This window comes from Odocoileus virginianus, chromosome 26 (assembly GCF_023699985.2).
Source record: "Odocoileus virginianus isolate 20LAN1187 ecotype Illinois chromosome 26, Ovbor_1.2, whole genome shotgun sequence".
NCBI lineage: Eukaryota > Metazoa > Chordata > Mammalia > Artiodactyla > Cervidae > Odocoileus > Odocoileus virginianus.
The window spans coordinates 16,513,970-16,535,845 of NC_069699.1; the positions used below are offsets into that span (position 1 = coordinate 16,513,970).

General features: G+C 41.3%; 1 protein-coding gene and 1 long non-coding RNA gene across 19 annotated transcripts in view; one reads left to right on the forward strand and one right to left on the reverse strand.

Annotated features, from left to right (window-relative positions):
* Positions 1-21,876, forward strand: part of LOC110151430 (uncharacterized) — a 660,579-nt gene that overhangs the window by 556,924 nt on the left and 81,779 nt on the right. The gene's annotated exons all lie outside the window — the stretch shown is intronic.
* The window catches only part of GRM7 (glutamate metabotropic receptor 7), an 871,847-nt gene that overhangs the window by 37,875 nt on the left and 812,096 nt on the right, over positions 1-21,876 (reverse strand). For 3 of the 8 annotated variants that reach the window (XM_070455617.1, XM_070455618.1, XM_070455613.1), the window contains 2 exons: positions 18,731-18,977; positions 13,023-13,114 (listed from right to left, as the gene is read on the reverse strand). The exons of 1 other annotated variant lie outside the window; for it this stretch is intronic. In XM_070455617.1, the coding sequence (XP_070311718.1) occupies positions 13,044-13,114; positions 18,731-18,977 (318 nt within the window). In that variant the 3' untranslated portion in view covers positions 13,023-13,043. Of the gene's footprint in view, positions 1-5,284; positions 5,700-7,678; positions 7,800-7,910; positions 9,713-13,022; positions 13,115-13,170; positions 15,547-18,730; positions 18,978-21,876 lie in introns of those variants that run through there. 4 more of the 8 variants (XR_011483651.1, XR_011483650.1, XM_070455615.1 and 1 more) reach the window with 4 other exon arrangements.

Sequence of the window (21,876 nt, forward strand, 5' to 3'; positions counted from 1 at the left end):
GAAGATATTCACAGTGGAGCTCTGATAACGTTTTCCTGCCTCTCTCTGATCTCACCCATCATACGTCTGTCCAGTGACTCTTCACAGGGGCAGTTGTACCCTGAGAACACTGGACAGTGTCTGGAGGTATCTCTGGTGTGCACAACTGCAGGATTGAGATGCCACAGGCATCTCTGTCTAGTGGACAAAGGCCAGGGATGCTGCTAAACCTACTACGAACTTCAGCCCCAACAGACAACCCCCAGCCGCAAAGAGCTGTCCAGTCCCAAATGTCACTGGTGCTGTGGTTGAGAAGCTCTGCAGTCTAGCTGAACTGGAAAATGGATCCTCCTCAAACACACCACATACCTATCTCTGCAAGTTACTACATTGGTCAGAATCATGGCCTCGGGGCCCAGACGCTGAGCCTGTAACTGAATTCTCTACTTCCTGGTGGCTTTGGGGAAGTTACTTAACATCTCTGTGCCTCACTTCCCTGATCTGTAAAATGGGCCTATTGATGCATAGCTGAGGAAGTTCTTACAATTAAATGAGCTAATAGATGTTAAGTATTTGGAACACTGGTGGGTGGATGGAAAACACTCAAGGTCTGTTAACACAGCACTGCTGATAATACTGCTACCATTTCATCACTTTTCTGTCATTTTCATTTCCCCTCCCTCTGTCTGGAACACCCTCTCCCATGTTGCCCTATTCTTTAAGCCACAGTGAGAATGTCCTCCTGTCACCCTCCTGAGAGACAAGGCGACTTTGAACCCTTTTTCAATATTTATTTGGCTGCACCAGGTCCTGGTTCCAGCACACAGGATCTTTACTTGGGGCATGTGGGATCTAGTTCGCTGACCAGGGATTGAACCCAGGTCCTGCCTTGGGAACCTGGACTCTTAGCCACTGGACCACTGGGGAAGTCCCTAGCCCTTTTCACACACTTCTATCATGCATCCGTGTATCATGTCTAATAAGGCTAGCTGTTCTCCCTTCTCCTGTGGATGATATAATATCCTGGAGGGGTGGCAGCTTGCTGTGTCTCCACTATATGCACCCAGACCCTGACAGCAGTAAGCACTCCATAAATCACGCGGGGTGGATTCAGTCAGGCTCCATTAGAAACACAACTAGTCGATGAGAAGAAGTGGAAACTTCTCCCTTTCTTTGCAGACTTAATTTAATCTCTTTAATCAGCCTCACAAGGCTATTTGATTAAATAGAAGACACTTGGATTTAAATTGGGCTTCTGCGGTGCCTTTGTCACCCGTGCGGTAACCGCATCGAAAGGTACCCGCTACAATAGTGCCCGCAGAGCCCGTTCCCTCTCATCACACACAGTGCCCACGTCTCCAGCTGCACCAGCCTCCTGGCCTTGCAGAGAGAAACAGCCTGCCTTTTTATCTGGTGCTAATAATTCTCTCCTCCTTCTATAGCCGTCCATCTTTATTCTCCATCCTGCCTGAGCTGTATACCTTTTCATAGATAAGGTGACCCAGTGGCTACTCAGAGCTGGTGATTATCTACAGGAAAAACAACATTTTTTCCAGATTGCACTATAATCTAAATCTTCTGTAATGAGGGATTCTCTCTCTCTCTCTCTCCTTTGCTTAAAGATAAACTTGTCAGTCCTAAGATATTGCACTTCTTTAATGAAGGGATGCAGGGGTGTAATGGGGTCAGAATGGCTTCTAATGCCTCTTCCATCACTAAAACCTTGGCCAGTTTTTGTAACCCCCAGAGCTGTCATTTGTGCACCTATAGATGAGGGTGAGGCCACCTGCCACATTGTGATGTCCTGATGATGAAATAAGATGCTGTCTGTGTAAGCGCATGCTAAAACCCAACTATGAAATGCTGAAATGACATATCAGGGCAAGCTGACTGTAAGCATTAGCTGTTGATGTGATTTCAATTGTGTGGATTTAAAAAAAAAAATCTGTTTCTGAAACATAGACTCATTGCTACTCTTCTATTGAGAGTATTTAGTTACCCGTAGTATCAATTTTATTTTGTTTTGTTTGATTGGGTTGGCTAAAGAGCCTATTTGGGTTTTTGTATGATGTTACAGGAAATCAGAATGAACTTTTTGGCCAACCCAGTTTAGAAAATTCTAAAGTAGGAAGGGAAAGTTTTTGCTTTCCCTCTCCCTATGCCACCCTTTTATATCTTGAGGTCTGGAAGATCATTGGAAATACTGGGAGAGGTTTCTCTGCAGCAGAGCTGTAGTATATTCAACCAGTTTGATAGAATGGGCCTGAGATTAAGGACATTTCACTGGCTATTGTTCCCAACTTCCCAAGCTAGTTTTACTGTAGAAGTTCTTCCAAAATATAAATTGTCAGCAAAGACTCCTCTGGGTCACGTGTAACATCACTAACTGTCCATGACACACATAAAACTTGTTAGAAATGTTAGACATCTTTTGCTTCACCTATGTTTTTCCTCTCACTCTCAGACATTCACAAAGCACCTGCCAGGCAATGATTATCAGGGACTACCAGAAATAGGACAAACAAGACATGGCAATTTGACTCTAAGGAAAAGGACCAAGCATTTTCCAGCCAACATTAGAATTCACAATTGACCATTCACCAATGAAACTTGCTTCCTGAGATGGAACGACGGCCTGTGTCTCCATCTCTAAGTATTTAACTTGGCTTTTCTCTTTCCGAGCAGCACTGACATGACAGGTAAACATTCCCATCAGTCCCCTCTGAGTGGCGGTTAAGAAAATCATCCCCTCCAGTAGCCACAGGGTTCTACTGCAAGACATGTGATAGCTATGAAGTTGCCACCTGGCCTGCTTTTAGAGATGTATGTGCAACTATAGAATTAACAGATACAGCAATTAAAAGAGTGTATGAAAGGAATGGGGAACTGTGCCAACTGAGAGAGAAACATTTTCAGAAAACCTTTTTTTTTTTTAAACTGACAATGATGATCACATATTTCACACTGGAAACCACTCTTGACTAGATGCTACAAAAGAAATGGGCCCCACTGCTCCCAGAGAAAGTCTGAAGGCTGTTTTCACAGTCAACAGAGACTGCTGAGAACAACACATCCCTCTCTTGTAAAGGAAGTTCTTATCCTCTATTTTTCCTAAGCTATGGCTCAGCTGTCCAGTAGACTTCTGTGATGATGTCAGTGTACCGCATCTTTGCTCTCCAGTAGGTAGACACTAGGTCATAGGCACTCACTGAGCACTCAGAATGTGCCATTGCAACTGAAGAACAAGTGTTTCATCTTATTTACTTCAGGTTAATTCATTAGCCACAGGTAGCTAGTGGCTGCTGTATGAACCGAGCAGCTATTGTTTCACTGGTGATGCTCATAATAAGAATACCAACTAATGATCTGGCCATTATATACCAAGCATTGTGTTAAACATGGGAACTAATTTATCCTAATAACAACCCTACATGTATGAGGTAGTTAGTAATATTATCCCCATTTTGAAGATTAGAAAACCGATGCACAGACAGTAAGCAATCTAGAACAGGGAAAGGTAGGGTTTAGTGTCTAGGCTGCCACTTCATAAAATCACGGTGCATTTTTAACAGCAATGGCCACTGTAGCAGAGGTTATTTGGACAGTTTTCACTTCCTGATCGGGTAAGAAGCCATGAAAAACATCAAGAAAAGTTTGAAAATACTTTATATCTTTGAGGACCTCCCAGCTAAACAAAATCAGAGTTGCCCTGCTGAGCAGTTTGAAATGATTGCATAAGGATGTATCAATTCATTTTGCCCATGAAGGGCATGACCTGTGCCTCACTAAGTCCAGGGAAGATGACTATTAACCCAGCTTCTTATCTGGTGTTGTCATGGAGACTCGGCCTTAAACAAAGATGGTGCTATGTTTTCTGCTCCAATAATAGAGCTCAGCAATTAGCTTCATCTTTATTTAGTCCGTGGTACTAGTCTGGAAGAGTCTCTTGAGAGAAGACCTTGAAATAGCTTCTCACTGTGCTAGCAGACGGCTAGAGATGACTTCCTGGGAGCACGCATGGTGCATGCTGCTGGTGTGATAAACCTGAGTGTGTGTGTGTGTGTGTGTGTGTGTGTATACATATATATATATATATATATATATATATATATATATATGTTTTTAATTAGTCTTTTTAATATTCTGGAAAACACTCCACTCTGTAAGTGTCACCATCGCACCAATGCCACATTGTACATGTTGATTATAAGAAGGGATTAAAAAAGGAAAGTTCCCAAACCTGAACGTGTATCAGAATCCCCAGGGAGGACTTTTAAATACAGGTGACATTTGATGAGTACCAGGTTAGGGAAGAAAAGATTTAAATTAGAAGCATAAACTAAAATGCATTTCAGATCTCTTAGTGGCAGATGTTCTGCTATACATTGGATATTTAAATTGGCCCCTGGTATTTTCTTAAATATCTGAGTATTAACAGGTGGTAATATCAATGTAAACATTGCCACAATGGTGACTGTGTTGAATGCATTTATGCCAAAAGTTGGGACAGTAGGTTCTCTGTTATGAAAAGAAATGAAACTAAGTGTGTTTGAATGTCTATTCCCAGGTAGCTCCTCCGGTCTCTGATAGTGCAGTGAAATTTTGGCTTTAAGGCACAGTTGCTCCTTAAACAATCAATACTAAATATGACAAGAGAAGATGTGGATTGATAATCGCAGTCGGAAAATCTGGCGGGTTTTTCCAAATGAAAATCAGACACACATGGATGATTTGACAGTCTTGAGTTTTATTGTGTGGGTGTACAGAGGAGAAGGGGTACAAGAGATCACAGGGGAGAGGGTCAGATTGAAATCTCCAAGTTCTTTCCTAGAGGGAAAACAAATGAAAAAATTCAGTTAATTTTAGGTAATGTAATACCATTGATGGCTAACTTTCAAACAGAGTTGGCACCATTGCCAACTTTACTGTCATATGAGGACTTCCCTGGTGGTTCAGTGGTAAAGAATGTGTCTGCCAATGCTGGAGACAGTGGGTTTGAGCCCCAGGTTGAGAAGAGCCCCTGGAGAAGGAGATGGCAACCCACTCCAGTATTCTTGCCTGGTTAATCCCATGGACACAGGAGCCTGGCGGGCTACAGTCCATGGGGTCGAAAACAGTTGGACATGACTGAGCGACTAAACAAGAACGACTGTCGTATGAAGGTGTATGTTACCGATGACAAAAATGGAGACAGAGATAATCTTTTCTGAAGATCATCTTTGCCTGCTTGGAATAAACAACAGCACCTCACATGCTGCCTCCCTTTTGTCATTTATCTTGCCTCCTATGGGAGTCGGGATGATGCCCCACTGATACTACCATCCCTGCTTCTAGAATAGCCTCCTCCAGGAGGAGGCTGGCTTCCTCAGTAATAGATCACAGTAACTCTTGGCAAGGATCTCTCCCACTTGACGGCACTGATGTCTTGCCTAAATAAAGCCCCATGATATGATCCTAGTAGGCCAAGATCTCAACTCCCATTTATGATATTTTCCCCTTATTTGGGAATATTGAGAGGACTGGTTAGTATGTAGTGAGGACCCCCCAGGACCAAGATGGTTCTGGAAACCGGACAGAGTCTCCTCCACTCATTAAATGCATTGGTGGGCTGGGAGGCGAAGCTCCCTCGGGACCCTCGGAAGTAGGCAGCAAATACTTGCCTTGGCCAGTTGCCTGACTGAATGCCATTGCAGATGCTCCACTGTGGTCGGACTTTTCACCTGAACAGAAACAACAGCTCAAGTCTCAGTCTGGACTTTGGCAAAGCATGAGAAATTAAAATGCAAATGAAGTTTGCAAACATGACAGAATCGAGGGAAAGAAGAATTAAGCTCCGGGCATGAAAATCTAACCCTAGGAAGCCAGCTTAATCAGATTTTCAGCTAGCACGGACAGTAATGACCCTAGTGGCCCAAAGCTCTTGGTAGAGCTTTGCAGTGGCAGAAGCAGAAGAGAGAAGGAGCAGGTGATGAAGCTGGGGAGGGAACTAGCTCTACACCTTTGTGAGCCAGGAAAGTGCCATTTTTTTAATGCTAGCAAATCCTTTTCCGAGTTTAATTTCCAACACTTAGGTTCCCATGCCAAACTTGATCACCTGACGTGGAGGTAGAGTCTGCTTATAGTCATCAAAATACGATGACCTGTGATTTTTACTCTGAACAGACTGCACCCTGCCCAAGTATGTTATTCTGTGGAGTTTGATGCATTCTTAAGAGTTAAACATTTCTAACTCCAGAAGGCCATGTTCTTTGAGGAAGAAACAATAGTCTTAAATTTTTTTCAGACCACCAAAAGAATTCAATAGTAGGAGACATGACATCAAGAAGCCGTATCATTCAAAGTACCATTAAGTTAAAAAAAGAAACCAAAACAAAAGACAACTTATTCTAAAATGGCCCTGGAAACAGATTACAATTTCTGCCCTGAAGGGCCTCTCTCCATCTTCAGGAAGTTGAAGACCTCTAGAATCAACTAATGAGAACAATAAATGCTCATTTGACAGATTATGGTAGACTGAAACATTTTGTCCTACTCCATTCAATTTTAGAAAAGTTTATGAGAAAAAACTCTGGCCAGGAAAGCCAAGTTCAGGCAAATATTCATTGGTGTGTGAGTCACTTGAAATTGCTTTATGGTTCTGAGCCTCAGTTTCCTCATTTGAGGCTCCACATGTTAAACGGGGACAGTACGACCTGTTTTACTGGATGGCTGAGCACTTTGTAAGTCTCTAGGCGTAATATGGTGCAGTTATAACAACCATCAGAATGGATATTATTGTTATTGCTTTGAAGCACAATTCTAGGCCCTTTGATAATGAGGTGAATGAGCCTGACCCTTTGGGTCAGTTTTGTATTTGATATAAGCTTGATAAATACCAGAGTATCAGTGGAGATCCTAGAGATCTTATTAATTGATGTTGTTGTAATATCTCGGCCTAGAAAGGAAACCAGATGTGTTTCACAAGAGAAGACTGAGTGATTCTGTTCCACTCAGCCATTATTCTATCACTCAAGACATACCCAGAAGTATTATTTGTACTTAAAATGCACTTCAGCTTGCCAGCTGGCCTGGAGTGACCTGTCAGAGTTAATCACATGGAGTGGTTCTTATATCAGGTGGTATGAGCCTAGCTGTCCCACAGCAGTCTTGCTGAGTGACTGATCGCCTTCTCTGTCAATTTCACCTAGCCCAAAGACTATTAATAACCCATCAGAGACCACTGTGACCCATCTCAAAAACAGAGCTCATGGTATTTAGAGAAAAGGTTCCTGACTTCATAGCAATCGAGATGTCATTCCTTCTAACCCCGATGGTTCACAGTAGACAAAAAAAAAGTAACCATGAGGGAAGAGGGGAAAGAAAAGCCAATTACGGTGACACAGAGAGATGATCATAGACCAACAGTGCCGCCTCATACATGCACAGCCCTTCATAAAGGAAGGTTTTCCTGTACATGGTTTCATGCCATCTCCACAGTGCCTCAGCAAGGAAAGCTTCCTCCTGTTTCACAGAAGAGGAGGCTGGAGGTGATACAGGATGTGACTTATTCAAGGTCACAGAGGTCCATGAGGTGATGAAGCTTATGCCACTCAGAGTATCAGGGCCATGGTTAGGACCCTGGAGCAGCTTTCCTTATTCTTAGCCGGAGAAAGGAAACAACACACACAAGGTCATAAGTGATATTAGGACCACAACTTACAGAGAATGGGATGGCTGACTCCTGTTATGTCCTCTAAACGCTTGGATCGGCTCAACAAGAAGAGGCTTTGGAATGATCTTCTCAATCCTCTTTGAGCAAGCTGGGGTCTCCAGAGGTTACTCTGAAAGAGGACAGAGATATAAAAGGGACTGAAAAATAATCTTATATTTGAAAAGAAAAAAAAAAGACAATGAGAATATTCATGTGGATCATAAAGAGAAATAATGATTACCTTTGATTCCTAGAGAAAGTTAATTTAAAATGTATCCGAATTCCATTGTACAGCCAAAAAAAAAAAAAAAATCTGCGGAGCTGAGACATGTCTTTAGTAGCAGAAACCAGAGTCACCATCGCTTGCTTCCTGAGGAGATGCTCATTCAGTCATTGGAAGGAAGAAAGATTGTAGAGATTAACTGACCTTGGTTTAGGACATGCTGTTTTCTTTTCAAATGCAAATTAAAGTGGGGGTCTGATACACAAACTCTGTTCTGAATGCCAGTCTCTGAGAAAATGCACTGAATATTTAGGAAAAAAATATTACATTGATCATGTTTCTGTTTTTACCAAATTAGAAGCTATTACCATTTAACTCAAGCACTTAGAATTCATTTCCAAAGATAACTTTGAAGTTGATGTTCCCTTCGAATGAAAACTGGTCTCTGCAGTCCATACAAGGAAACAAATGGGCATAAAACTTGGCTGGTTTCATCCACAGGGTAGCTCATCAGTAGGAACAATATTTATGCCATAGCGAGTATAGCGCTGACCATCAGTTTTAAGGATTATCAATAAAAACACTGTTTTGAGACTTGTGACAACAGGGTCAAATACTGCCTTTTGTGACTTTAGAAATTTTATCTGGAAGACTACACCTTTGCTTGCTGAAGCTGAAGACTTGGCACTTTCTTATTATTAATAACTCCTCTATCTTGTCCTCAGTCGGGTCTGACTCTTTGCGACCCTATGGACTGTAGCCTGCCAGGCTCCTCTGTCCATGGGGATTCTCTAGGGAAGAATAAGGGTTGCCATGCCCTCCTCCAGGGGATCTTCCCAGCCCAGAGATCGAACCCAGGTCTCCTCCATTGCAGGCAGATTCTTTACCATCTGAGCCACCAGGGAAGTCCAAGAATACTGGAGTGGATAGCCTACCCCTTCTCCAGGGCATCTTCCCAACCCAGGAATTGAACCGGGGTCTCCTGCATTGCAGGTAGATTCTTTATCAGCTGAGCTACAAGGGAAGCCCCACTTGGTAGGTATTTACTGTTGCCTATAGCACCGTGGGTGAGGCTGGGAGCCTTTGGTATGTGATACATTACACTCCACAGACGTTTTCTGAGGCCTCGGTGTTTGCAGGCACCGTATTCACAGCAGAGTGATAAACAAGTTTCAGTCCCTCTCTACACAGCCTCTGTCATCCTCAAAACCTTCTGCCTCAGTACACAGTAATATCGCAGTCTCACAGAACTGCAATCCCATCCCATGACCCAGCATGTTCTTTGTGTCTCGGCTTCTTTGTGCTTCCTTGTTTCCTGCCTCCAGCCTTTTTTTTTTATGGCTGCCCAGAGGCCTTCATCTTTTAAGAACAGCTCGAACAAACCCCCCTGGGTGATGCTCTCCACACTCCCTCCTGCTACTTCTCCTAAGAGCCCCCTGTCACCCTGAATTGAAATTGCTTACCTGCAAGTCCTCTGTTAGATCTGAGGTCCCTGAGGGTACTGTCGGCTTCTCTTGCCAATTCCTAGTCAGTTTAGGGCTGACTCAGGGGAGCCGTGCTTGACAAACACTTTTCCGACTGACCCAACTTAAAAACACTCTTCTGTTTCACAGACCCTGGCCAGACGATGTGGTGCCAGGTTTCAATGTCAAAGTTGACATAGTTTTCAGGACTCCGGGGAATGATGTATGTGTTCCTTTCATGACATGAACTAGTAGACATCCTAGCCATGTGGACTTTCATCCCATTCTTTAAGTCCAACCAAAGTTACAGAATGAGGAGGGCAGATAATTGGTTTTTGAGGGTGCCGAGATCAAACCCTGGTGAGAGAAATGGGGGTACTTCACAGAGCACTTAGGCAGAAAGAAATATGCTGGCAAGATTTGTAGCTGCATTTATTTCTAAGGTGGTTCAATGTCAAAGGCCAGGGAACATATATTCCTTGCTAAGCTGTACTTATAGAGTATTCTTAAATGGAATTTTAGTTGAAGGAGTCTTCAGTTAACTCAGGGTTACTGCCTTTATTGCCGAAGAGGAAGGGGGAGTCAACACATTACAAAAACTGAGATTGCACACTTCTGAAAAGCTTAAAAATATGAAACAACCCCATTGCAGAAATGATGAACAAGAAATTATAAAAAACATAAATAATGTACCCCACCACATAATACATTAGTGAACTGTCCATAATATTATAACCAATGTACTTGCTCAGAACAACATACCTGGACAAAACAGGGTTCAGTACTATTAAGCAGACTGTAAGATCAGACTTGGGACTGTCCATATTTGCAAGGCTGAATTCAACTCAAAGTTTTCCAATCAGAAAAACCATCCTGTAGTATGAAAATGTACCTCCTAACATGACAACCCATTTCCTGATCTGGTGATGATGCCAGGTTAATGGAGGACTTTTATTTATGTGTGATCAGTTTTTGTTTTTTGCTTCATTGAAGTTAAAATAAATACCACTAGATTGATAACACTGCAAAATTTCAAAATTTAACACCATTCAGACAAGAGATGCAGACAGTGCTGAGTCAGGCGATATCTGATCTAAACTGTATCTGTCAAAGGAGAGTGGGTTACAGGGAAAGTGTTTTCAAATCAGGTTATTCAGTTCTGTCTGAATTTGAACCTGCTTCCTCTAAATCCCCAAAAGCAGATGTTTGATTTGCTCAATATCATGTGCTTTTGTTGAGGCATGGTGGCCTAAATTGAAGTTTTACAGAATTTCACTCTAGAATTGATAGGTTTTTCTTTACTGTTTTTGTGGTCCTGAAAACAGGCACATAGAGATGGATTTGAATGAACAACATGACATGTCTTCTTTCACTGTTTGCCCAAGCTGTCCAGTCTCACTGGAACTTGAACGTGGTCATACACTCCCCTATTTGAATACCTGTGACTTAGACAAACTTCCGTTCTCAATTATTTTTAAGTAACTGTGTAAGATGTTTATCATTAATTTAGGAAGCCACTTCTATAATCTTTGAATCTTCTTTCTTTTTTATTTTTTAAATTATGAAACTATGATAAAACATTTACAGAAGATTTGGAAAATACAGAACAAAGTTACATATAGTTCTACTATGTATTACAGTTATTTTTAAGTAGATGAATATTTTTAGTTAGTTTTAGTATCAAGCTCTCAAAAATTAATAGAATGAATAGACAGAAAAGTAGAAGGATACAGTAGACCTGAAAAGCACTGTTAACCAATTCATCCTAATTAAGGTTTATGCATTTTTAAATTGGCAGAAAAGGTGAGCACCTAATCAAACTCTTTGAAACAAGAAAATCCTAGAGAAAAAGTTTATTTCTAAGCAGCAGATCCTAAAAGTACTTTTTAACCAGGAGGTTGACTTCAAACATTTTTATCTTGCACCCTTTAAACCAAAAGGCATCAGCTGAGAATGGAGGTAGGGAGAATTTTTAATGGATTCGGATTCAATCTATCATTTTTACCCAGGGAAACTTCCTTCTCATTTATGCTCAGGCAGTTTCATGTAAAAGGACTATTAAAGTGATGAGCTGCAGTGTTTTGACAAGCACTTGTACTGCAAAACTTGAAATCTCACTGGAATACAGTTATAAATTCACTGGGACAAAAGAATGCCCTATTTAAAAACTAGGACAGACCGTGTCAATATGGAAAAAGGGAATAGCTATGAGAACAATACATCTGAAATTAAAGACAGAGTTGCCGGCATCCATCTAAATCAACAGGAAATGTAATTACACTTTGAAAGTACTCTTGTCCTGTCTTACAGTTCTAAATGGATTAAAAGGAAAAAAATACTATTTGTACTCAGAATACCATTATAAAAACAAATATGGAAAGAAGCATAGCAATGATCTGACAAAATGGTCCGCGTTAGGAAAGGGGAAGACTAGCCCACATTATGGTGCAATATTTCCCCCTCCAGTGTCTGCTCTCTTACTTGAGATCTCTAGAGAGAAGTCTCCTTCTGTTGATTTTATAAGTATAGTAGGCGGTTTAGAGGAAAACAAAAGGGGGCCTTTTCTTCAAAGTCACCCCATGAATTTAATGACTCTATTCCATGTTTTCTATTGTTAGTTTTCCTTCAGTATGAATTGACCTGACCAGTTGGACAAGGTTGCGTGCCAAAGCAAGTCTTACTTTTCATTGTTCTATCACATTGCTTAGGCTGAAACAGGAAGGCACCACTATAACTACTGCTACTATTTCATAGCATATATCCTTTAGTAAGGGCTCAAAGTGATATACTGGTTTGGGCAAGAAGTGTGTTCTAGTTTTTTTTCATAAGATGTTATAGATAAGCCAGAATGAACTTTTTGCCCAACCCAACATAATCATCAATGGTGAGTCTGTAACAACTCTCAGAGCAGACCATTCCCATGCCTGTTCACACATCACACAATTGACCATCTGTTCTAAGGTATAAGTTTGAACACCTGAGGTATTTAATGGTATTTCTTGGGTTTGACTAATGTTGAAATTTATCTTTAGACTCTTGAGGTCTTTTCGCTGAACCTCTACCTGCTTTCCTCAGATAAGTGAAGGTGGTTCCTTGTTTCTCTTAGGCAGAATTATGAGTCCCATATCCTCTTTAATACATCATCAAGCCCAGCCAGCAAAGCTTTTCTATTTATTTGCTTCAAAAAAGGAACCATGACCATTTTGGGTTTGAGATGATAGAGTCATTCGTTGATATTTCTCAGTATATATTTAATAAAAAAGTAAACCAGGACAAATACTTTTACTAAGCTTGTAAAAACACCCTCCTTCTCACCCAAGTTTTCCATATTGCCTTCGCAAACCAGAGTATGAACAAATACATATAAAAATAAGCTCTCACCATTGAGACTTTTAAAGTAGAGTGACCAGCACCAATTCGGCCATTACTGGATCTGGTTCAGGAAAGACACATATGCACACACCCAATCACCTGTTCTCCAGAAAATAAACCAGGCATGTGACCCAGAGCAGCCATCTACACTAAACCTAGCAAACATCGTCTTTGAAAATGCATTTCTTCATATACATAGATTTTGAGGTAATCATGCACAGTTTACATGGGAACATTTCTAATTCTCAATGGAGACAAGAACACACAAATAAACAAAAAGTAGATTGTTTCTTACCTTTTGGAAAGCAGGCAAAAGCTATACTGTTGGTGGTATAGTGTACCAAGTAACAGACTTTTGTACACTCTTTCTTACTGGTGGTATACAGTCTACAGGAAAAGTAAATATATAGGTATGTATAAAATAAATGTGCACACAATATTCCTTTTTATTTTTTTTTCTTTCCTTTTGGAGAAGAGGCTGCGATAGAGACCACAGACATTAAGCCCACTCTCTCAGTGGGTTCAGTAGCTTTTGGTAGACCAGTTGACCACAATTCAGGTACCTCTGAACATGGGAGTATTGGTGCCTTGCATTTGGGCTTTACTTTAACTGAAGCAGGTGAGGGAACCAGCTCCAAAATAATGTATCTACCTGCTCAGAAGGTTTTTTTTTTTTTTTCTTCCTGTTGATATCCTAATTTTTCCTCAGCCTAGACCTTTCATGCTGACCTGCATGATTAGTCCAGAAGAATGAAACAAGTAACATAATGTGGAGAATGTCAGGAATCCAAACAAATGAACAAGCAAAACAAAACAAAAGCCATCACCAATTGACACAGCACAGGAGCATGTTCCAGGATTTTCTCAGCATTGTTACTTGGGTAGATTGTGGTGCCCTCATCCATTTTCTAGCAGTTGAGGGATTTATTGAGCAGCACAAATTTTTATTTATATATTTTCCCTAAGTATATGCAAATAGTAATTTTCAATAAAGGACCGGAATACAAACTTATATTTAAAATCTTATTATTGACTTTCTGTTTCAGTGGTAAATGGCCATTCTTCTAAAATGTGCTTCATCACAATATGCTCCTTGTCTTAAACTAGTCTTTTGCACAGTGTGTGTCCAGCTTCTCTCTCCAAGTCATTTTATCGGTCATATTGCCCCATATCCAAAAAGGCGGGGTGCCCCAGCTGTCCACATTCCTGCCATCTCTAATCGCTAGGAAGCCACAGAGTAAACTATTTGTAACCATTCCGGGTACCTGAGCAGTTCCTCTGCACTGGCTGGGGCACTGGCTCAGAAAATGGATGGTTGTTTAGAACCAGGTAGCTTAGGGCTGTTCATTCTGTGTACTGCAATCCTTTACAAGGAAAGCATCTGATCAGAGGATAATTCACAGAGCATCTTCTGGTTCTGACCACTCCAGGCGAGGAAGGAAGCAGTTCCTACCCACCATCTCAATAAAGCCATGCTGCCTCAGTTAATATTATTCATCCAACTGGAAAAAGGTCTTGGTGGCCATAGATAAGCCAAGAACCAAGTCCTCCAGTTGATCTGGCATCTTCAAGTTTGCCATGAACATACACCTGCCAAGTCAACAACAGAAAGTTGGGAGAAATGAGCCTAATTCAGGACACAGGTGCGAGAACCAGAGGTTGAGATGCCCTTCTTCTTAGAGAAGGAATGTGGAGAAGGCTTCGTGGTGGCCAGATCTAAAGCTCCCCACATTAAGTCAGGCACTTGTGGTCCTCTAGCAGCAGAAATATGGCTTGTATAAATAAAAATACAGTAAGTTGCGGAGTTACACCCTTAGACCCCCTGATGGTTTTCATCTGAGCTCAGAAACCAACCAGCATCGACCCAGTTCTGGATATTCAATATGGCAGCAGTACAGAGATGCATGACAGTTTTTGAGAAGATTTACATTTTGTTGAATCCATGCAGAAAGAACTTTTTCTTTCAAGCAATGAAGTTTGAACTGAAGAGGCAACCTAAGAGGGAAACCAAACTTCTTGGGGAAAAATCAAGCAGTGCACGGGCAGCTTTAATTTCTGCCCATATCGCGCCAACACATTTGTTTTTAGATGAATGTATACTTGCTGTATGGAGTTGGATGAATAGAAGTGAGCATGCACCAGATGACAAACTGCAATGATTAAAAATGAAAACACTGAAGATTGAAATACACTGAGACCAAGTGTTTAGGGAAACAAGAAGGTCGCTCATCCTATAAATTCAACATCCTCCCAGACACACTCCCTCAGAGAACAGTAGGCAGAACTCTCCCTTTGGAGAGACAGTCCTTCCTCAGGCCCATGGTCTGTGCTTTTATTTGTTTCTTTTTAACCAGAAAGTTTTATTTCAGCCAATAATTTATTTGTCTCTGTTACCGAAGTTCAGGAGTTTGACATTACTTGGAGCTACATTCAGTATTAAATAGAATAGAATAATAATCTCTCTCATCAAAACAGCCTTGTCTATTTTCATTAAGTGAATTTTCACTACTGTTCTTTCTCTATATATACTCATTTTTCTATTACTAGGGACTGGTTTTCCGGATATAATGGTGATCTATGATGTACCATTCCCATCTTAGTGGCTCCTTAGGGGTCATTTAAAATAACTATAGGTTTGCATTTTTGTCTTACCTCACATATTTCATTCTGTTAAGTTGACTTTGTCCCAGTTCAGCATCATTGCTAAAACCTTGGGAGGTATTTCCAGTATGGGCTCAAACCGAGTGTCCCAGAGTGAAATCCTTGCTTTTATGATCTCTGGCTCTGCTCTCCGATGGAGTCCTCAGAGTCATGGATGGCTATTTAAATTTATTTAAAATGAAGTAAAAATTTCAAGTGTATTTCATCAGTTAAGTAGCCATATGTTAAGTTCTGAATCACCACATGTGACCAGTGGTTTCTATAGTGGACAGCACAGATAGAGAACATTTCCATCATTGCAGAAAACTCTACTGGACAGATTTTGCACAGAAAAGGTCTTCTGACTTTTCTTAAGGACCTTTGAGAGTTGGGTCATCAGAAACCCCAATGTTTGGAGGTACATGAATCTCCTCCTATAATTCAGCAAATACCTGGGCACATTATTGATGGTTACTTTCAGGGAGTGTCTACACAAAACCAAAATAACTAAAATAATTTTTAAAACATCTTTTGGATTTACTGTGAGACAAAGGCTCTTTTGGATTTCATCTTTTTCCCCCCGTCCTTGAACTATTTATCTTTATTCTGTGTAGACACCAAAATATCAACAATGACAAAACCCAGCAAAACTTTTTCAAGGAAAAGGCATCAGATGAATCCCAAATAGAATGACTGTCGTGACTGACACAGGTAATTAAGATACTTGGATTTTTGAGTTGTCAGATGAGGCCTCTACCCAGGCAGCCTTCTTTGAGCTCCTGTCTTTGCAGACAACATAGCAAACAGCGATGCGTTTCACAGCACATTTCACCAAAGAGTCGGCCACCAGACATCATTATATTCTGTATATGCAAGCTGGATTACCAAACAGAGAAGCCCAAAGAGTAATTTCTGCATTAGGATTATGACATATCACTCATGTTGTGGGAAAGAGCAGCAGAGAGCAGCAAGCATGGGTTTGGGGATCAGACCTGGGTTTCAGACCAAGCTGCCCTGCTATGTAGTGTAGGACTTTGTGATAATCTCTCACCTTCCTGATCCTAGGGTTTTTCAGTAAAAGGACAACGAATGGTCACTGGCCTACAGAGTTATCGGGAAGAGTAAGAGAGATCTCCCACCCAGAGCATTCTATTTAATGCCTATCTCAAAGGATAGCAGATGTGTTTTTGTTATTATCAGGGTCATGTTAAAATAAACATTTTAACAGCCAGTAGCATACCCCACACAGCCTCAACAAGGGTAGATCCTCATCATTAAAGGTTAGAAACAGTAGAAATGTTGTTTGAAAGCTAGTTATTTTTAAGTAGTGCAGTATTAGATTAATTATCCCAATTCAAAATTTCTAATTTGATCATGAATGTTCAATACATATAGACTTTTGATCATATTTTCTTTTTATCAGTATTGGGCATATGTTGTTAAATTTGTGTGTCTGCACAAATATAAATGTAAAACTGCTATTGGAACATCTTCAGGGTAAGGGTTTTGTATAATGCAAATCCTGCAAGGGGTCCTAGGCTATAGAAGTATAACCATGTAGTATATTTAACAATACAGAATGCATATAAATATGCATAAATATGTTCACAAAAGTATTTTTATTGGCCAGTTGCATCTTCCTTGTGGTGTTTGGTATGCCTTTAACCTTTTTACCTGTTCAGAAGTGGAAGAAAATTAACATGTAATTGACACACATGTCTCTAGATGCCCGAGACATGATGATGTGCTTATGATATAGATATCATTATCTCCATTTAATACATGAGAATGCTGAGCTTGAGGAAAACTCAGTGATTGTCAAAGCCACACAGCTGTTGAGTGGAGTGGCTTAGCTTTGAACTGAGGTCTGTCTCAACCCGAAGTCTTTTCCTATACCACAGTGATTGTCACAGTGATTCTCTCTCTGTTCCCCTTCCTGGAACTGATCATTTGTTCTGCGCACATAAGAACAGAGCCTGTACCTCCGTGGTTTCTCCCTCCTCTTGCCTGTCCCCAAATCTCTTCTATTGAAACATGCAGGTGAAGCCCATGACGTTGGTAATGGGCATTTGTTTCCTTGTCTACAGACTCTCAAGCAGTCACTGTATTTATTCAGCTAACTATTGAGAAATGGATTGGACTGAGATCATGGATCTTTGTACAGCTGTTGTCAAAAGTTTTCAGGGCCAAATTCAGTTGTTTGCTGGTTTTTTAAGATCTCAGTTGTAGAGTGTCAAGGAGTACCTCAGAGTATTCAGAACAATGGAATTGCTTTCTGCTTGGCGGTAAATCTTTGGGTACAACAAAATCAGGTCATAATTGGACAGTGTGTCTTGAATGGCATAATGGCCGGCCCGAATCCCTCCTCTAGTTAAAATAGGAAATATCATGAACCCACCAATCTGCTTCATTCTATACACACTGAGTTGGTTCAGTTGTGTCTGGCTCTTTGCAGCCCTATGAAGTGTTGTCTTGGAAAACAAATCCTGGAAGTGGTATGTTTAATCTGCAATTCACTCTTACCACCATAGTACTAGTAAAGTTTGCAACTGGGAATTTTAAGCATCTAAATCTGGCTAAAATTGTCTTTCTTTTTCTTTTCTTGTTTTAAACAAACTAGTGTCTTATGTCCATCTTCTTTGCGGTCATTTGCAGGGATGGCTAAAGGCCATGCGGGATTAGCAGACAGGCCACAAAGATATAAAATCTGGCATTTCATCCTTAATCTCACCTCTAATACTTTATTTTTCATGGGCTAAAACTCCTCTGCAGTGATCTGGTAGATGCTTTCCCAAATGGGGAGGCCATTAGCATGGTGGTGTCTGGGCCTATATACTTGGATGGAAGTTTCCCTGTTCTATTCAAATATCTGATGTGATTTTTGTTTCTAGAAGTCTTCCTTAGTAAGGAATCGTAAATTTCTCCACATTCATGTTCCAGTGGAAAGAAGTTATGCTTCCAAAGTTCTTAAATATTTCAACTTCATCCCTATTGCTACAGTTCAATGGGGTGTCTGAGGTTCCCCAGCAGGAAGTTGATCCCCTAAGAGGAAGGGAACAAGGAAGGTGACTCCATAGCTGTGTTGATGTCAATTGGAGGGCTTGGGACCAAAGGATAAGAAGCCAGGGATGGGGGAGATTTCACACATCTTAAGCAGAGCTTCTGAAAGCTGCTTCCCAACAGGGAGCAAAAAGAAAGTGGTGAGCACACTCTTAGGAGCAAACGGCAGCATTCGCCAAGGCGACCCAGCCCAGAAGACAAGAGCGCGCACAGCCTTTCTCCAAAGAAAGGCAAGCATACACCACATCTGCCAGAGCTTCCTGATGCGGGACGGGGAGACGGAAGGAAGGGAGAGATACTTACTGTTTGGGTCTATGTTTTCACAAAGCTCTGTCTTGGCCTCACCGTTGGGTCTGTCACTGGGCTTGTGTGACAGCCGCGATGACATGGTGGCTGCCGTGACCACTGCCTTGAAACTTCGCTTCCGTTTCTGGACATTGAGTTCAGGGTGGAAAATGATGATGTACACTTTCGGCATGTATAGCATCCCCAGCGCCACTGATGCACTTAGGTTCATGGAGATTGTAAGCGTGGTGGTTTGTATGTAGAGCTAGGAGACAGAACACACAAGACACTCTTACAAATAAAGTGGCTGCAAAGGGAGGCCGGACGCCCAGCATGATGCCAAGCACGACTCTGACAGGCAGAGAAAGCACAAACCCTGGGGAGACAGAGTGGCTCTGCACATTTCTTGGAGACTTTATACATAAATATCATTGATTTAAAGTCATAAGGTAGCTCCAAGTGCAGGTCTATCCTGGAAAAGTCTGCTTCGTAGAGGTTCAGTGTCAACCTTGCATCAGATCTGAAGTACCTTTATTCAGAAGGGCAACTAGATATAAAACCATGAAGGTCATATTTGCAATCTCGAGTAAGGGGTAGTTTTTTCCTACCCCCCCATACCTTCACAAAACAATTAACATTACATGATCTCTTACTGCACAGATACCCAGGGACCTTATTTGAAAAACTCATTATGTCAATATATGTATCTTTCTGTATTTTTTTTTTTTCTTTTTGGAAAGGGTTCACCTTCATCATGCCTACAGAGTAGTAGTAAGCCTGCATGCTTACTTTCCTTGGAAAGTAAGCCCTTCTTGCTTCATTCTGGTTTACAAAGCATTAATGGGCAAGGGACCAAGACCTAGTGATGTTGGCTTATACAGTTGCTGTGAAGTGAAGGGAAGTCACTCAATCCTGTCCGACTCTTTGCGACCCCATGGACAGTAGCCTGCACCAGGCTCGTCCGTCTGTGGGATTTTCTAGGCAAGAGTACTGGAGTAGGTTGCCATTTCCTTCTCCAGGGGATCTTCCTGAGACAGACGCTTTACCGTCTGAGCGCCCAGGGAAGGTGCTAAGGGGCTATGAAACCTCGCCCTGGCATGTGTTACGTGTATTCAGATGGTACCCGTAGCTGTGCTTATATCCTTTTGCCTCTTGAGAAATCAGTAGAGCCACCCGTTCACTCATTCTTCACTGTGTTGAATCACTGTCTTGCCTAAAGTGGAAAAGATGAGGGTTGAAGCGGGTGGGGAACAGTAAGATCAGTAAGAAGAAAGCTACAGACAGCTTGACTTGGTCCATTTACATTTATGAAGTGACTTGTCATGATTCATAGCCCACCATTCACTTAGATATGTCTGTGGTTTTCATGACTTCTAAAGCCTAGGCTCACTGTGAGGTGATGGGTGTGTTCCTTAACTTGATTGTGGAAATCAGGTCACAATATCTAAATATGTATATTACATCATCACACTGTACCTCTTAAAAAATGTTATATATCCTAAATATATGCAATTTGTATTAATCGGTGATAACCTCAGTAAAGCTGAAAATAAATGAATGAATAAAGAGGTAAAAAATAGGTAGATAAATAAATAAGTACATTTCAAGTACATTTGAAAAGAAAAGTTCAAGTGACCAGTTCCCACAGCCTTCTACATCAGTGGAAAACCTAGCCTCTTCACAATGCATTTGACCATGGTTTTCCACAACGGTATCTTCCTCTGTGTCTGAGGATAAAATCCCCATCTTTAATGGGTTTTACAAGGGCCTGCATGGTCTTTTCCCTTGTCTGGTTTCTCAGGCTAATTATCCACCACTCTCCTCACCTCTTTCCTACCTGTCTCTCTAGGATTTCATCCACATGGCCCTCCTTCAGTTCTTGAAGATGCTATGCTTATTCAACCACAGACTTTTCTACATGCATGTGTGTGACTTTTATTTATTAGTGTTTCCTTCTGTGTGGAATGTTCCTCTACATTTTAGAGCACCCATTCCAGCCTGCCTCCCCCACGACCTTAACTCTCAGCCAGCTTCTTTACCAACATTTGCTGCTCGGTCACTATGTCCCTTCCAGCTCTCTGTGACCTCATGGACTGCAGCACGCCAGGCTTCCCTGTCCTTCAGTCTCTCTCGGGGTTTACTCAAGGTCATGTCCATTGAGTCGGTGATGCTATCTAACCGCCTTGTCCTCCGCTGCCCTCTTCTACATACAGGCCCTCAAAACACTGTTGTTCTTAGGTCACTGCTGTCTGTCTGTAATTCTCTGCCCACTAACCTGGTCGTCTGACCGCCCGTCTCCTGGCCTGAGCCACCAGTTCGGTGCAGGCAGTGATGTTGTGCAGTGATACCATCGTGTCTGCAGTGCTGACAAAGAGGAGGCGCTTAAGAAGCACACAGTGGATGAGCTCATGTGTTTGTATAAGGGGCACCTTCTTCCTACCGATGACTCAGTGGCCACACAGCCTTTCTCTAAATATACAGGGACTGCCATCAGATCTATTAGCTGCCTGGCCATTTCTGACCTTAGCTCTTCAATCTGGGTCTCTGGAGAAGAAATTAAAAGAGACTTTGCTTTTCATCTGGAAGGAATACTGTTTTCCAGCAAACATTAATTTGAATGTGCATGTTTCTGAATGCTTTATAGGAGCTGGCAGCTGCTCAGTGTATAATACATGACAAATGTAAAATATAAAGACAAAACAATATTGAATTAATGATCCTTTTGGTTGTGAACTAGACCATATTTTTAAAGCTCATCTTTTCCTATTACAATACCTTTAGACTTTCATCTCTATTCTACCCTGCTGCCCACCCTGTCCAAGAAAGTCCTACCCTGAAACAGAGGGCTATGAACTTAGGCATTGCTACTTTGTCCTCCAAGGCCACTGCCGTCATCCTACTAATGAGGGCTTTGCAAACCATGAATGAGCCAGTCCAAGAAAGAGAGGGAGATAAACTGACCCATGGGATCTTAAGCTTTTCTTCTATTTCTCCACTCAAAGGCAAATTTTGCAGTTGAAGAAACCATCTGTAGTTTGTTGAGTTTATATTTATATACATAAGTTGTATACTTATATACTTATGTAAATATTTATGCAGGTATGTGTATACATGCATGCTTTTTCTCAAGAAAGACTACTTAGTCATTTAGGACTCTAGTAGCA